At 48.6% G+C, this 17,068-nt stretch overlaps 1 protein-coding gene across 7 annotated transcripts in view; it reads left to right on the top strand.

Annotated features, from left to right (window-relative positions):
• The window catches only part of SEPTIN6 (septin 6), a 77,574-nt gene that overhangs the window by 41,252 nt on the left and 19,254 nt on the right, over nucleotides 1-17,068 (top strand). For all 7 annotated transcript variants that reach the window (XM_055267685.2, XM_063634859.1, XM_063634860.1 and 4 more), the window contains 3 exons: nucleotides 1,527-1,688; nucleotides 11,111-11,207; nucleotides 14,629-14,797. In XM_055267685.2, coding sequence (XP_055123660.1) covers nucleotides 1,527-1,688; nucleotides 11,111-11,207; nucleotides 14,629-14,797 — 428 coding nt within the window. The remainder of the gene's footprint in view (nucleotides 1-1,526; nucleotides 1,689-11,110; nucleotides 11,208-14,628; nucleotides 14,798-17,068) is intronic.

Raw genomic sequence — 17,068 nt, 5'->3', positions numbered from 1 at the left:
GTGCAATGGCATGATCTTGGCTCACCACAACCTCCGCCTCCTGGGTTCAAGCAATTCTCCTGCCTCAGCCTCCTGAGTAGCTGGGATTATAGGCATGCGCTATCACGCCTGGATACTTTTTATTTTTAGTAGAGACGGGGTTTCACCATGTTGGCCAAGCTGGTCTCGAACTCGCAACCTCAGGTGATCCGCCCGCCTCGGCCTCCCAAAGTGCTTGGATTACCAGCATGAGCCACTGCCCCTGGCCTGATATATGTTTATAGTGTGTCAATGGGGACTTGGCGAAAGTGCCAAGGAGAATAGGCTCTGCCTGCTGTTTCATCTTGGGAAGGGCTTTGACCCCTCTGCCCCCGAAAGACTTCAAGGGAGGTGCCTCCAAGGTTCAGTCTTTCTTTGACCCAGCAGCTGTGTGATATCAGCCTTCAGAGGCACTCCTAAGCCAAAGTGCAGAGGAAGCAGGATTTATCTTCCACGTCTGGAGCTCCCAGACTCCTCTTTTAGAGCCCGGGGCCTGAGTGCCACCTATGCCCCTCCCCCACCACTACTGGCAGGAATGATTATGCTCTCCATGTCAACCTGAACTTAGTGTGCTCTGTCTCACAAACTCATGTGCATTTCAAGTTTCTTTACCTTCTGACAGTAAAAACCTTGTCCCTTCTTGGAGGAATTTCAAGGATTAGGGTTCAGGTGGATTGAACTTTTGGTTGGCATTAGGCCTTTCTCCTGATGCCTGAAATTGGGCATTTATACTTGCTTTTATTACTCAGAAATTAATCATGAGACTCAGGCAGTATAATTCTTTTTGCATAAGTCTCAGATCAAATTGTAACTATAGGTTCTTCCTCACCTAACTGAGTTGTATTCAGTGTCTCCTGCCAGAAAGAGAGCCAGGTGTGCGTCCTCGCTGAGCACTGTCCCTGCCTCCTTTCCCTGCCATCTCTCATGTGGGTCCCTATCACACCTGGCTCGGGCTAGCCCGGACCCGATGGGTTGGAACAATTTACTGTTAGCAAGAAGAGGCCACCTCTCCCCTGTCAGCCACAGATTCCCGGCTATCACCTTTCTGCTTCAAATCTCCCAAGCAGTAACCTTGATACCAAGATATCATGCAGCTCATCAACTTGGATCTGAACTGGTAGACAGCTCATGCTTAAGACTATGGACTTAGGAATAAGGCTGAGTTTGGATTTGAATCCCAGTTCTCCTACTTACCTGCTCCATGGCCTTGGACAAGTTACTTAACCTCCCTATGCCTTAATTTCTCATTGGCAAAATAGTAGTAATAATACCCCCTGGAAGGGTTATTGTCAGGATTAATTGTGCTAATTCATGTAAAGCACTTAGTTCATTGCCCAGCACATAGTTAGTACTTGTCATTTATTGTATTGTCATTTGGCTACAGAAGCGGCCAGTCCTTGACCACTGGGCTGAGCGGCTCCCTCTGGCAGCTGGTGGAAGTCCTAGGTCATGCTGCTATCAGTTGCAGGTTACCAACAATGACCCCACTTTGCCCCTCCTCTCCCTAGGTGAACATCATCCCCATCATTGCCAAAGCAGATGCCATTTCGAAGAGTGAGCTAACAAAGTTCAAAATCAAAATCACCAGTGAGCTTGTCAGCAACGGAGTCCAGATCTATCAGTTTCCTACAGATGATGAGTCAGTGGCAGAGATCAATGGAACCATGAACGTGAGTGGGAGCAATTTCCTGACCATTTGCTTTTTATGATGATTATCATTATTTTAATGTGCTTTAGAGACAGGGTCTTGCTCTGTTGCCCAGGCTGGAGTGCAGTGGTGTGATCACAACTCATTGTAGCCGTGAACTCCTGTGCTCAAGGGATCCTCCCGCCTCAGCCTCCCAAGTAGCTGAGATTACAGGTGCACTCACCACACCTGGCTAATGTTTTAATGTTTTGTAGAGACGGGGTCTTGCTATGTTGCTCAGGCTGGTCTTGAACCCCTGGGCTCAAGCGATCCTCCTGCCTCAGCCTCCCAAAGTACTGGGATTACAAGTGTGAGCCACCACGCTGACCCCTTTATTATTATTATTATTTTACCAAATAGCAGCAAAACATCTTCACCATCCATCTTAGCGTAGTCAACTCTTTTCTTTCTTCTACTTTTTTTTTTTTTTTTTTTTTTTTTGAGACAGGATCTCATTCCATTGCCCAGGCTGGAGTACAGTGGCACAATCTCGGCTCACTGCAACCAAGAGATGTTATTTTTAAGTATCAGAGTTGGCTGGGCATAGTGGCTCACGCCTGTAATCCCAGCACTTTGGGAGGCTGAGGCGGGTAGATCACCTTAGGTCAGGAGTTTGAGACCAACCTGGCCAACATGGCAAAACCCTATCTCTACTAAAAAATGCAAAAATTAGCCAGGCATGGTGGTGTGCGCCTATAATCCCAGCTACTCTGGAGGCTAAGGCAGAGGTTGCAGTGAGCCAAGATATGCCATTGCACTCCAGCCTGGGCGACAGAGTGAGACTCCATCTCAAAAAAAAAAAAAAAAAAATCAGTGTTATGCTTTGCTTTATTAAGTGTGAATGAATAAAAAAAAAAAAAAAACCTTGCCATCTTTCCTCTCCTCCCCCACTTTCCCCTACTAGAGGAATGAGTAATAAAGAAGGCAGAGAGGCAAACATCTCCTAATGCTTCCTTACAATGTGTTGCTGTTGCTGTGAAATCTTCAATGTTGTGATTTCAAGGAGACAGCTAATAGCTTTCAGAAAGCCTCTGCTTTGAGAACAGATTTCTTTTTCTCTATTGAGTATCATCAGTTTTTCCTAATGACATAATGCCTGGCTATAGCCAAACTCAGGAAAGCCTTGTAATAAAAGCCATTTTTAGAAAACTTTCCTGCTGCCACTGCCCTCTAAGTTATCATTCCAACTTCAGCTGCCACCTCCTATGAATTGGCCAACAAATTAGCATAGCAGGGCAGCAAGTCATTGTCTCACCTGACTTCCTGTCCATCAGTACACCCGAGATGTATTTGTTATCACCATCACCATCTTAGACAAATCTGGCTCAAGGGTAAAGCTATCTGGAGCATGGTAGGTAGAGATAGGTCTTCTCTGACCGGCCGTGGGCATGGAAAAAATAAAAAAGATTAGCGCTTGTCCTCTCGAGAAGTCAGGGCATTTTGATGGAAACTAGGCTCTGTTATGAAGAGACAGCCTAGTCTACAGAAAAACGGGAGCCTCGCGAGAAGTGTCGTCTGGGTGCCACGGGCACTGATGTCTGGAAGCATCTAGTCACCTCAGGACATCAGTCCCCATAGAGACCTTCCGAACACTGATGCCCTAAGTCACCAAGCAGCTTGCAGGCTTGTGGTTTGCTTTCCTAAGAATAAATAGGGACTGAGAGTTCTCAGCCATCTCAAGGTGTCACACAGAACCACATCTTGGTACCTCGTGGATTAGGAGTGACAATCATCCTGGGCTCTGTTCTCAGCTCAGCTCTGGCCTCCTGCTGAGCCTAGGGTAGGCTCAACCTCAAGGCTGGAAACCCCCAAGCTAGGCAGCAGCAGTTGTCAAGCATGCTGTTATGGCCGTGAAGGGATTCTGGGTCCTTTATTACTCATAATTGTGTTTCACTTTGAAAAACAAAATTCGAGGCTGAACAACATAGCGAGATCTCATCTCTACTGAAATTAAAAAAAAAAAATTAACCAGTGGCCGGGTGCGGTAGCTAACGCCTGTAATTCCAGCACTTTAGGAGACCGAGGCGGGTGGATCACCTGAGGTCAAGAGTTCGAGACCAGCCTGACCAACATGGAGAAACCCCGTCTCTAGTAAAAAGACAAAATTAGCCGGGCATGGTGGCGCATGCCTGTAATCCCAGCTACTCAGGAGGCTGAGGCAGGAGAATCGCTTGAACCCAGGAGGCGGAGGTTGCAGTGAGCCGAGATCGCGCCTTTGCACTCCAGCCTGGGCAACAAGAGCAAAACTCCATCTCAAAAAAATAAAAAAAATTAACTGGTGCTGTGGCGCACACCTGTAGTCTCAGCTACTTGGTCGGTGGGTGGCCTAAAGTGGGAGGATTACTTGAGCCTGGGAAGTTGAGGCTGCGGTGAACCCTGACTGTGCCACTGTGCTACTGCAGGCTGGGTGACAGAGCGACACCCTGTCTCACAAAAAAAAAAAAAAAGAGAGAGAGAGAGAGAAAGGAAAGAAAAAGAAAGTAAAGAGAAAGAAAGTAAAAGGAAGGAAGGAAGGGAGGGAGGAGGGAGGGAGGGAATTCCAGTGGAAGGAAGGAAGGAAGGGAGGAAGGGAGGGGAGGGGAGGGCAGGGGGAGGGGAGGGGAGGAGAGGAGAGGAGAGGAGAGGAGCAGAGAATTCCAGTGGATTCAGGATTATCCCTATCATAAATCACTCACCACTTACTCCCTTGCATTCCACTGTGCTTTTTTTTTTTTTTTTTTTGAGACAGGCTCTCACTCTGTCGCCCAGGCTGGAGTGCAGTGATGCAATCAATCTCAGCTCACTGTAGCCTCCACCTCCTGGGTTCAAGTAATCCTCCTGCTTCAGCCTCCCGAGTAGCTGGGACCACACACATGCACCACCATGCCCGGCTAATCCACTGTGGGTTTTTTTGAGTGGGAAAGAGAGGAGTGGCCTCACAGCTAGTGTGCCTGATGTGGCATGCCTGTGAGAGAAGCTTGCATGTGAGTGCTTTGTGTTACATGCACTGTGATGGGAAAGAGGGTGCTATCAAATATACACAGAGGATTGCTTAGCCTGCCTGCCACCGAACAAGCTATGTCAAAAGTCCCCAGAGTCTTCACACAAGCCGTGGTGTATGAAGCTGCATCCTCAGGACCTGGGCTTGGGTGGTAGGAGGAATTGGTGCTGGTCTTTCATTTTGGATTTGACTCCAGCCCCACAGCCTCAGCCACCCCAGCCAATTGTCATAGGAGCTGGATTGGAAGAAGTGGAAGAAATCTGTTGCCTGAGTGGAGAAGACTGTACAATGTCCTGTCTCTCACCATGAGGGATTTTTATGGCAGGAAATGAGAGTAATGAGGTCCCAGCCACCACCTTGGATTACGGGTGGCTCCAGAAAACCTTATTTTAGATTGAGGGGGAAGAGAAGGGAGAGCGAGGTCTTGTTGCATGCTATTTTCAACCCATGCTCTGATATCTCTCAAGGTTGTAGACTGTAATACTAAGAATTGCTATGTTATTTTAAATTTAATGATGTTCTTTGAATGGCTGAAACCATGGCCAGGACCAGCAAAAAGGCCCAGTTACTTAATTGACTAAGCTCCATTAGTTGTCCATTTGTGAGGTCTGGGGTTTGGTTCCCACAAAGGCAATTGACATTTGGGCCCAGTGAGAACACATGGCTGAACAGTAGGGTCACAGGGAGACCCACAGGCACAAGTCCATCCCTTCCTCTGAGACAGCAATGGTATTTCCGTTGTTTCCATGTACTTTTGCAGGAATCACCAGTGGTTGACTTGAGAGCAAATCAGCCAATGGTCTTGTTCAGTCACCAGCAGGAGCCTGAAATGGGAACTAACATAACTGGGAAACACTGTCCACCCTGGGAGGAAACCAAGCCCAATCAGAATGTTATCATTAGACCAGGAATAAAGAGCTCTGACAGTGTCTATTTCACTGGGCTAAGCAGTCACCTAGCCTCCCAAGTATAGTGGATGCAGTGAAATAAGAATAAAGTAACTCACGCCAATTGGATTATTAAGTACTTTACAATGTACCAAGAAGAATTTAAGTTAGACACAAGTCAGTAAAGGTGGTGCTATGGTTTGATTGTGTCCCCTCCAAAATTCAGGTGTGGCCAGTATGATAGTATTAAGAGGTGGGGGCTGGGTGCAGTGGCTCACACCTGTAATCCCAGCACCTTGGGAGGCCAAGGTGGGCGAATCACGAGGTCAAGAGATCGAGACCATCCTGGCCAACATGGTGAAACCCCATCTCTACTAAAAATACAAAAAATTACCAGGCACAGTGGCTCATGCCTGTAATCCCAGCTACTTGGGAGGCCGAGGTGGGCGGATCACCTGAGGTGGGGAGTTCGGGACCAGCCTAACCAACATGGAGAAACCCCGTCTCTACTAAAAATGCAAAATTAGCCGGGCATGGTGGCACATGCCTATAATCCCAGCTACTGGCTGGGCACGGTGGCTCACGCCTGTAATCCCAGCACTTTGGGAGGCCGAGGCGGGCGGATCACGAGGTCAGGAGATCGAGACCATCCTGGCTAACACAGTGAAACCTCGTCTCTACTAAAAATACAAAAAAAAAAATTAGCCGGGCGTGGTGGTGGGCGCCTGTAGTCCCAGCTACTCGGGAGGCTGAGGCAGGAGAATGGCGTGAACCCGGGAGGCGGAGCTTGCAGTGAGCCGAGATTGCGCCACTGCACTCCATCCTGGGCGACAGAGCAAGACTGTCTCAAAAAAAAAAAAAAAAAAAAAAATCCCAGCTACTCAGGAGGCTGAGGCAGAAGAATCGCTTGAACCCAGGAGGCGGAGGTTGTGGTGAGCTGAGATCATGCCATTGCACTCCAGCCTGGGCACCAAGAGCGAAATTCCATCTCAAAAAAAAAATAGCTGGGCATGGTGCCACACACCTGTAGCCTCAGCTACTCGGGAGGCTGAGGCAGGAGGATCACTTGAACCCGGGAGGCGGAGGTTGCAGTGAGCTGAGATCACATCACTGCACTCCAGCGTGGCGACAGAGTGAGACTCCGTCTCAAAAAAAAAAAGGTAGGGCCTTTAAGAAGTGATTGGGCCTAGCCGGGCACGGTGGCTCACACCTGTAATCCCAGCACTTTGGGAGGCCAAGGCAGGTGGATCACCCAAGGTCAGGAATTCAAGACCAGGCTGGCCAACGTGGCGAGATCCTGTCTCTACTAAAAGTACAAACATTAGCTGGGTGTGGTGGGCGCCTGTAATCCCAGCTACTCGGGAGGCTGAGGTAGGAGAATCGCTTGAACCCGGGAGGCGGAGGTTGCAGTGAGCCGAGATCATGCCATTGCACTCCAGCCTGGGCAACAAGAGTGAAACTCCGTCTTAAGAAAAAAAAATGTGATTGGGCCATGAGGGCTCCTCCCTTGTTAATGGGATGAAGGCCCTTTTTTTTTGAGATGGAGTCTCGCTCTGTCAGCCAGGTTGCAGTGCAGTGGCACAATCTTGGCTCGGCTCACCACAAACTCCGCCTCCCAGGTTCAAGCAATTCTCTGCCTCAGCCTCCCGAGTAGCTGGGATTACAGGCGCCCGCCACCACGCCTGGCTAATTTTTGTATTTTTAGTAGAGATGGGGTTTCACCATCTTGGCCAGGCTGGTCTTGAACTCCTGACCTCGTGATCCACCGGCCTTGGACTCCCAAAGTGCTAGGATTACAGGCGTGAGCCATCACACCTGGCCGAAGACCCTTTTTAAAGAGACATCATGCAGCGTTGGGCTAGCTTGTCCTTCTGCTGTGTGAGGATGTGGCAAGAAGGTCCTCACCAGACCAGAATGCTAGTGCCTTGATCTTGGACCTCCCAGCCTCCAGAACGATGAGGAATAAATTTCTATTGTTGATAAATTACTCAGTCTCAGGTAGTTTATTGTAGCAAGACAAAATGCACTAAGACAGATAGTGAATCTAGGAATGGACTCCCAAGGGAGGCTTGAGACTATCTCTTGGAGTTTTCTGACACTGGGAAATCTGACATCAGAGGGCGCCTCGTTGAAAGTCTGAGTGAGGGAGTCACACAGACTCCCCTGAGAGGCCTGTTTGTGTTTCAGCAGCAACACTGCCCTGCATCTATCAGAGTCTCTTCCCTGGGTCCACACATAGAAAATGTCACCCCTGTCTGTCAGTTTCCTGCAGAGACCTGGGAAAAATAGCAGAAAGCCTGGCCTCAGATTTGGATCCCACTGGTAGGACCTAGGAGTATGGTCCGTGGTGGTGCGGGGGTAGGGTGGGTATCTGCTCTCTGCTCGACTCCGTTCTGGTTGTCAAAGCCATCTGTCTCTCAAAAGGAGTGCAACAGAGGGCCAGAGCCTGGTCCCCATGATTTCCTGCTTGTCATGGTTTGCTTCCTTCTAGCAGATGCCACGTAGCCAGGAGGCAGAGTGCGGGCCACCTTAGGTGGCTGGGAGAGGTTGGCAGCCAAAGCTCGGTGGCCTCGCTGCTGCTTCAGAGGATCTGGGCATGGGGGTTAGGGACCTAGGCAACTCGTTTAACCTCCCTGTATCCCAGTTCCCCCAACTCACGAATGGATCTTTTAATCATTGCCATAGATGGATGTTGTGAAAATCAAACGAAAGGAGAGCGCTGGGAAATGCCTACCTTGCATATACTTATCAAAGCAGACTGAGGCCAGCTGCAAAGGAGCGTGCCGTGGGAGGGCTGGGGCTATGTTTTTGAGCTAGAAGAATAAAATGACAGCAGTTTGAGAAAGAGGGGGAAGCAAGTCACCCTATCATTCTGACAGTGTCTCTTGATGACAAAAATGGAACAGGCCCGAGGGAATACTGACATTTTTGTATGCCTTTGTTTTCTTCTTGGTTTTTTTTTTCTCGAGCTCAGAGAATCACCTCCCAATTCACATGCCTTCCTCCTCCATCACTTACAGCTGAGAGCCCAGGATGAGGGCGTGCGACAACGTGGTTTTTCTTTATCACCTCCTCCCTCAGTCTAGCTCTCTGCATTCGCCGCCCCTTGGCTCTTCTGTGTCATGTGGCTGAAGCTGTGGGGTCTCTCCAGGGGAAATGTTCTCCCAGAAAGTGTTTAGGAGTGGATTCGAGGCTCCCGATATGTCCTAGGTACCTGAGTAGGAATGAATTGTGCCCAGATCAACCCTCCTGGCAAAGATTGGAGATGCTTAGGCCCTTGGGCAGCATTTTCAGGAATTCAGTGCTTCCCAAATGCCCTGTGTGTCACTTGCCCAGTTACTCTTTTGGTCATTCCCCTCCCAGGACTGATGAAACATTTCCCACCTCCACCCCACACCCACCTTCCATAATCCATAACCTCCTCTTTCCCACGTCCAGATTTAAGGGACAGTCAGTGGAGTGGGGAGGGGTCGGAGAGTGGCTGAGATGATCATCTGATAGCAGCTGAGAGGGGAGAGGGTGAAAGAAGAGCAGCTTCAGCTGGCGGCCAAGCAATTCGAGGGACTGGTGGAGGTCCTGGAGCTGAGCTCCTGATGAAATCCTGTGTTCTTCTGCTCTGAAGGACATTTTCGGGGCCCAGAGATAGAGGAGAATGGAGAGGAAGAATTGGCTGTGAGATCAGCCTGTGGATTAAACAAACAAGCGACAGATTTGCTGTGGGTTTCCCTGAATTGAATTGCCTCTGATAATCTGGTCTTGCACAACTAGTTACCCCCCAGGGTTTAGAGTACGCACCTCATCTACTGTTTGAACCCCCTAAATGGAAGTAGCAAACCAGCAAGGGGTGGGCTTTGAAGTCATCCTGTTCCTTACTATTGTGTGCCTGCTGGCAAGTCCCTTAGCCCTTGCGGACCTCAGTTTCCCCATCTAAAGAGGAGACTAATAAGGCAACTTACCATATAGTGTTGTTGTAGAGATTCAGTGAGACAATGCTATGTAAAGCAGCTGGTACCCAGTGCATAGGGCTTAACAAATTATTGCTAATGCTAATGCTGTTAGTATGATTGCCACTACCTACTCTGAAACAACTTCCCAAGAATTACTCCCTCCTCTGTGTTACTCCAGCCCTTTAGCCTCTGTTTACAACCTTGATCTTTTTTTTTTTTTTTGAGACAGGGTCTTGCTCTGTCACCCAGGCTGGAGTGCAGTGGTGCAATGTCGGCTCGCTGCAACCTCCACTTCTGGTACAACCCTGATCTTGCTGTATGATCGTTGTTGAGATAGCTTTCTCCCTTGGCACACTGCGCATTCTCTGGGGCCAGGCTCTGTGCTTTTTTGCTATTACGTCATTCTGAATGCCTAGCATATATCACAGGAGCTCAGTAAATATTTGTAGAATGGATGAATGGGCAAGTGGGTCAAAGTATCTGAGGTCATGGCCTGTTTCTGCAAGCAGGCTAAGCAACTTTCCCCATAGGCTCTTTACCTGTTGCTGTAAAGGCCTTTTGAGCAAAGCCCCACCTGGGCTCACCTGGTCGGTAAACGTTGATTCCGTGGTTCCATTTGGCTGTGGTGACTCAGCACTTACAAGCTGGCCAGCTCCTCGTGGATTACGGCTCTGTGAGTGTTTCCCAGGCCCCATACTACCAAGTCGGGGCAGCTCTCTCTGATCCATAAAGCCAGGCCAAGCTCCTCATTTCCCCTGTGAGCACCAAGCGCATAAACGTATTTGCCCTTTGCCTTTCTTTCCTCTTTCCCTAGCCCTACCACTGCCATTCAGGAAGTATTTATTAAGCACCTACTAGGTACAGGGTACCAGACCGTATACTTGAGCCCTTGATCACATACTATCTTATATGACTTGAGTTATGTACTTTGGGCTTCCTCAACAAGGCTGTAAACTCCTAGAGGGCGAGGGAGCGTGTCTTCTGCTGCTTCTGTCTGCCTTGTAGCACCTACAGAAGAACCCAGCACGGTCATGTGAGTAAATCCTTCTAGGCTCTCAAGTTCAATGTGAGCTCTTTCTCCGGGGAAGGATGAGAACAAGGAGAGTACAGCTCGGTTGGCTGTGTAGTCTCAGTACGGACCTAGTCTTGGGGCTCTTGCATGCCAGGGAGGGAGAAGGGCCAGTCTGGGGACCCTTTGGTACTCCTTTATCCTCTCTATCCACACAGAACCCCCCTCATTCCACTTCTCCTTCTTCCAAAGGCTCTTCCCCTCAGCAGTATCTATGAATAGTGAATAGCTTGGTAATCTGTGTGTCTGCTTATTATTCTGCTTATTTTCTCTCTTTGTTCCCTATGCATTCAGCCATGTCATTGTTACCCTCTATTGTGAATTTCTGAACAGCAGAGGCTTGGACTAGGCCTCTTATCCTCACATAGTTTGGGAACTTAATAAATGCTTGTTGGTGATGATGACAGTGAGGGACATTGCAGGGTGAGGGCCTGGGGCCCCAGAGACGAACAGCAGTTGGGTTGTGTAACACTCAGTGCCTTTCCTCTGCAGTTCTCAGCTTTTGTTTGCCTTCGGTTTCAGGCCCACCTGCCATTTGCTGTCATCGGCAGCACAGAAGAACTGAAGATAGGCAACAAGATGATGAGGGCACGGCAGTATCCTTGGGGCACTGTGCAGGGTGAGTGAGTCTCCGGGAGGGGCTACACACAGGAAGCCCCTTTTATCTGTCTCTTTGTTTGTCCCCAGCCACTATATGACAAGTGTCTAAATTGTCCCAAGTCTCTGTTCATTCGGCATGGGTCCCAAATAGCCATAGGAGTCACTAGCAAGCTAACTCTGGCTCCATGCTGGGATGCTCTGATGGGAGCAAGCTCCCTCTGTTTCTAATGGGAAAAGTATTCCTAAAACACAAGGACTTGCAAGGTAGGAAGGAGTGCGAGAAAGCATGTGTTCTTGCCCAAGTGCACCTGAAGAATGTTCACAGTAGTGTTGTTTGTAATGACAAATAATTACAAACAATCCAGATATTCATTAAAATAGACTAGATAGGCCGGGCGCAGTGGCTCACGCCTGTAATCCCAGCACTTTGGGAGGCCGAGGTGGGCGGATCACGAGATCAGGAGATCGAGACCATCCTGGCCAACATGGTGAAACCCCATCTCTACTAAAAATACACACACAAAAAAAGACTAGATAGTGGAAGGGTGGGAGGGGGATAAGGGATTTTAAAAAACTACATGTTGGGGCTGGACGCGGTGGCTCACTCCTGTAATTCTAGCACTCTGGGAGGCCAAAGAGGGTGGATCACCTGAGGTCAGGAGTTCGAGACCAGCCTGGCCAACATGGTGAAACCCCGTTTCTACTAAAAATACAAAAAAAAAAAAAAATTAGTCAGGTATGGTGGCGTGTGCCTGTAGTCCCAGCTACTCAGGAGGCTGAGGCAGGAGAATCGCTTGAACCTGGGAGGTAGAGATTGCAGTGAGCTGAGATTTCGCCACTGCATTCCATCCTGGGCAACAGAGTGAGATTCAAAAAAAGAAAGAAAGAAAGAAACATACCATTGGATTCCCTTTGTATGAATTCCAAAAGGAGGCAAAACTAAACAAGATATATATTCTTAGGAATGCATACATAAGAGGTAAAACTATAAAGAAAAACAAAGGAATGATAATCCTCAAAGTCAGGAGAGGGATTAAGTCTCTGCCAGGGGAGTAGGGGGATAGAAGGGGATGAGATTGGGAAAGGGCACTCAGGGGCTTCCAAGGTACTGGTAATGTTTAACCTGAGTTGTGGAGACATTGGTGTTAATTTTTCAAAAATTCTTTAAATTGTACATACACATTTCATGCTCTCTTTTGTATGTATGATTATTTCACAATTGAAAAGCAATCAGACATATTGTATTACACTCAGGAAAGTTCCTTCTGTGATCTGCCTGACATGTGTTAACTTACCCTCAGGGCTAGTCAGTTCAGTGCATAAGACAAGGCCAAGGACAGCGCTGTGGGTAGAAGAGGTCTCTGGTCCTCAGAGTCTACAGCTAGAAACTGGGCCGTGGCTGATAGGGGCATCGTGTGAAAGAGGGGCTGGTTCTCTGTAAACTCATCCCTACCACTGGGGAAACACCTGAAAGTGGGTGGCGAGTTGTCCACATCACATACGAAGGCTGGCATGTTTTAGGACACCCCACAGACCCACTGGCAAGAGCTGGATTTTCCATAGGTGGGACAAGACTGGTTATCAGAGCTGTGCTAAGTTCTGGTCTTCTCTGCTGTTCGGAGCTGGGGATGCTCCACTAGGAACGTTTGCAAATGGTTTCTGACCCACAGTCCCACCCTGGGAATGGACTTGTGGTCTGAGAAACAGGAACCTGAAGTGAGACGAGGAGAAGCCAGTAGACATGGTTCCAGTGACTTATTTCATCTGACGTGGACTACTCTGAATCTAAACAAAAAAGGGGGTTTTGAAAGTTTTTCTTGTAAGTCTAAGTTGACTGTTCTGCTTGAATGAGGAAGAAGTTGTATATTGCTTAGGCAGCCTGCAGGGGCCTTGGAGGCACTCCTTCTGACTCACCATTAGAGATCACTGTCCAGAGATGGAGGAGGAAATGGCATATAGCATAGTCCTGAGAAGTTGTCTTACTGATGTCATCTTTAATATTAGCCTGTGTTCTATGACAGCAGGGGGCTTTATTCCTAATTCAGTGGGTCTTAAGCAGAGGGATTATGTGAGCTGATTCGGGCTTTGGAAAGATTAATGACCACAAGGCAGTCAGCTTCAACTATGGCTGACCCACTTATCCCAGACCCTTCTCTGCCCCCACTACCCTCTTCCAGACCCTGCAAGACAGAATCTGGGGTGATTGCCTGTTCATCACTTCAGACACCATTTTTCCTACTTGTTCAGGCCAAATACCACCATCCGACACAGTGAAGCCATACCTGTAGCCACCTTGACAAAGTGCTCCTCGTGACCTGGTCCAGCCAGAAATCAATTTTGCTATGACTTGGTCCACATCAGTCATTCTTGGCCACTGCCCCAAATTGCAGGTCTTTGCTTGCACTCTTTTGAGGAGGGGACTTTTTCACACAGGCCAGAAAATGGGGTCCCCTTGCTCCTAGTCACCACTGCTACTGTCAGGCCATTATCTACCCTCTAAAGAAACCACCTCCTTGGAAGCTTCTACCATCCAGGTGGGCCATGCCTGTGGTCCACACCCCTCCTTGTCACTGTCATCTGTCAATATCCTAGTTCTTTCCTCTTATTCTTTGGAGACTTTGTCACTTCCCCTACCTTGCCTGGGTTTGAACCCTAACTCTGCAACTTACTAGCTATATAACCTTGCCTAGCCTCATTGACACCTTGCAAACACCATTCACTTCTCTGGCTGATAAATTGCTATTCTTCCTTCCAGAGTCATCTTAGGGATTTTCTCTTCGGTGAAGTCTTCACTTTCCCAGGAGTTCTTAGGTCCCCCTCTTCTGAGCTTTATTGCAACTTGGCTATCCCTCTGTTTTTGTAGTTTTGCACTGAATTGTATTCGTCTGTTTACATCTATTCCTCCTCTAAACTATAAGCTCCTGAGAGCAAGATTCCATCACTTCGTTTCTGAATTCCCAGTGCCTCACACAATACTGGGAACAGAGATTCCACAAATATTGACTGGATGGATAGATGGATGGATGGATGGATGGATGAGTGGATAGATGGATAGATGGATGGATGGATGGATGGATGGATGAGTGGATGGATGGATAGATGGATGGATGGATGGATGGACAGATGCATACGTGCTGTTGTCCTACAAGTGGTGCAGACCAAACATTCTTTAGAGGGTTCTGACTGCTGAATTTAGATTGTGGTGCTACTGACTGTATTAATAAGTATTTTTATGGTATCACAGTTTTTCATTACTGGCATTTTTGTAACTTTTCATTTACGTTTTCAGTAGAAAAGAGAGGAGGTAAATTTGCAGGATCTAAATACACAGATTGCAAGGCAATGTCACTGTTAGACATTTTGCCTCTCGTTTCATCCATTTCTGCTTCTGCTGGCCTTCCTTTCAACATACTTTCAATACCCCAAACCCTGCTATGCAGTTGAAAACGAGGCCCACTGCGACTTTGTGAAGCTGCGGGAGATGCTGATTCGGGTCAACATGGAGGATCTGCGGGAGCAGACCCACACCCGGCACTATGAGCTGTATCGCCGCTGTAAGCTGGAGGAGATGGGCTTCAAGGACACCGACCCTGACAGCAAACCCTTCAGGTACCGCTCCTGCCAGCCCAGCCCAGCCCAGCTCAGCTCAGCCCACCCAGGTGGTGTGGAAGCCTTCCCTTGGAGAATTCACAGGGGAGGCGAGACACGGGTGCTAAGACCTCGAGGAGCAGGGGCGACTCACTTGCCAGTTTTGCTTGCCTGTTCACCCTTTGCCTCTGCACACCTGCCAGGAGAGCTGTGGGGCGCAGGCTTGGGAAGTACTGCCGCCTTGCTTTTAAGGGCAAGGGAAGGGAGGATGCCCAGAGGACCAGCAAGGCTGATCACCACACACACATGCACGCATCCATGACAGCTCCAAGCAGCTGCACTGGAGGGGATCCCCAAGCTGGGGCCCTGTTCCACGAGGTGGCAGTTGGTAACTGTCCTCTGCCCCTTTTTCTTCATCAGGCTCCTGGCGCTCAGACAGGTTTCTAGTCTGTTCTTTACCCATTTCCCCATTCTCAAACCCAGATAGGACCAGGTAGCAATCCCTTGCCATGCATCGGTGAACTGCAGGCTATTCAATTGCTGTCCTTAGTGTCTGCATTCAAGTGCAAGTTCTGTTTTGACCGCAGGATGTTGATCATCACTGGCATATTTCTTCAATCAGAATGCTTTTAGAGAAGGGGGATGTTTTTGAAAGCAGGTTATTATGCAGAGAGGAGTGATGCGCCAAGTAGAAGTGTCTGATCTATATGTGTGATGTGTGAAATAAGCCCCACAGTTGAAATTACCACGTGGTGCCCTTTGTGGTGGTCAGGCATTAATAAGCAAGTGAGGGAGATGTCTACCAGTTAAAAAGGCTTTCAAAGAGCCTCTGAGATCTTACTCTACCTGTGCACAGCCTAAAGCTGGCCTGGAGTCAGAGCCTAACCAGTCCCTTGGGGATATTTGCTTCAGGAGGGACAGGCTCATGCCCTATATACTGACAGGTGGGGCCAGGGGCCACTGGAGCACGTGGGGCTGGGGGAAGCCATGCTTGTCTCTTTCTGGTGGGAGCTCCCTGGCTGTCTTCCCCACCCGCAGCTTTCATCTGCATTTGTAGAGGAGTAGGTGTGCCTCCACCTGGTCATTTTGTCTCCTTCCCTCCTCCTTCACTCCATCCTGAATACCTCTGTTTCCTGTGTCTTCGCCTTCTTCACTCCTTCTCTGCCAGCTCCTTCCCATGCTGCATGTAAGCATCTTGTGCTGAAGAAACTCTCCCTTAACCCTGCTCTTTTTTACCAGCCTCTGCCCTGTCAAGAATTCCTTGACAGGATGAGAAGGAGAAAGAGTTGTTCTATATTTACTGGTTCCTCTTCCCCATCTCTCATTCATTCCTCGACCCACTGCAGTCTGTCTTCTGTCCCCAGCATAACCACTCAAATGCCTCTCTCCAAGGCCAGGAATCGCAGACTTGTGGCCAAGTTCAATGTGGCCTTTGGGTTCCATCTTATTTGATATCAACGCAGCACTTTATGCCATTCCCCACTGCCCCCTTGAAATGCCCTCTACCTTTGGCTTTTCTAGCCCTGGCCTGGCTGATTCTATTCCTATCTCTCCTACTATTTCTTCTCAGCCTCCTTTGCAGGCTCATTTTCTTCACCTTACTCCTTTAAATGTTGGTATACCCCCCGGGATTCTTTCCTAGAGCCTCTGCTCCTTTCACTTTCTGTTCTCTTTGCAGCTGGTTCTTTCTACTCTCACAGCCCTAATTACCACCTAGAAGTAGATGGCTCCCAAGCTAGTCTTACTTCTGAGGTCTAAACCCATTAATCTAACTGCATACTGGATGTCCACCCAGACATCCCATAGAGGACCTCCCCGAAAATCAAGCTCTGTACAAATTCATCTACTTCCCTCTTAAGCATGTGTCTCCAACATTCCCTGTTGCCATTCATGATACCATCATCCACCTGGTTGCCCAAGGATAATCAGAATTACCTTTGGCTCCTCCCAAGTCCTGGGAGTTCTGCTTCCCTTACTGCTCCCTCCATTCCCTCCCAGCCCTTAACATTAAGATCCTATCACTTCTTTTCTTTCCTTTTTTTTTTTTTTTTTGAGACAGCGTCTTGCTCTATCGCCCAGGCCAGAGTACAATGGCACAATCTCGGCTCACTGCAACCTTGGCTTCCCGGGTTCAAGCGATTCTCCTGCCTCAGCCTCCCCAGTAGCTGGGATTACAGGTACCCACCACCTCGCCCAGCTAATTTTTGTATTTTTATTAGAGACGGGGTTTCACCATATTGGCCAGGCTGGTCTTGAACTCCTGACCTCAAGTGATCCACCCACCTTGGCCTC

This window comes from Symphalangus syndactylus, chromosome X (genome assembly GCF_028878055.3).
Source record: "Symphalangus syndactylus isolate Jambi chromosome X, NHGRI_mSymSyn1-v2.1_pri, whole genome shotgun sequence".
Taxonomy (NCBI): domain Eukaryota; kingdom Metazoa; phylum Chordata; class Mammalia; order Primates; family Hylobatidae; genus Symphalangus; species Symphalangus syndactylus.
The sequence above is the reverse complement of the archived record's forward strand: the minus strand, read 5'-3'. Positions and strand labels throughout refer to the sequence as shown.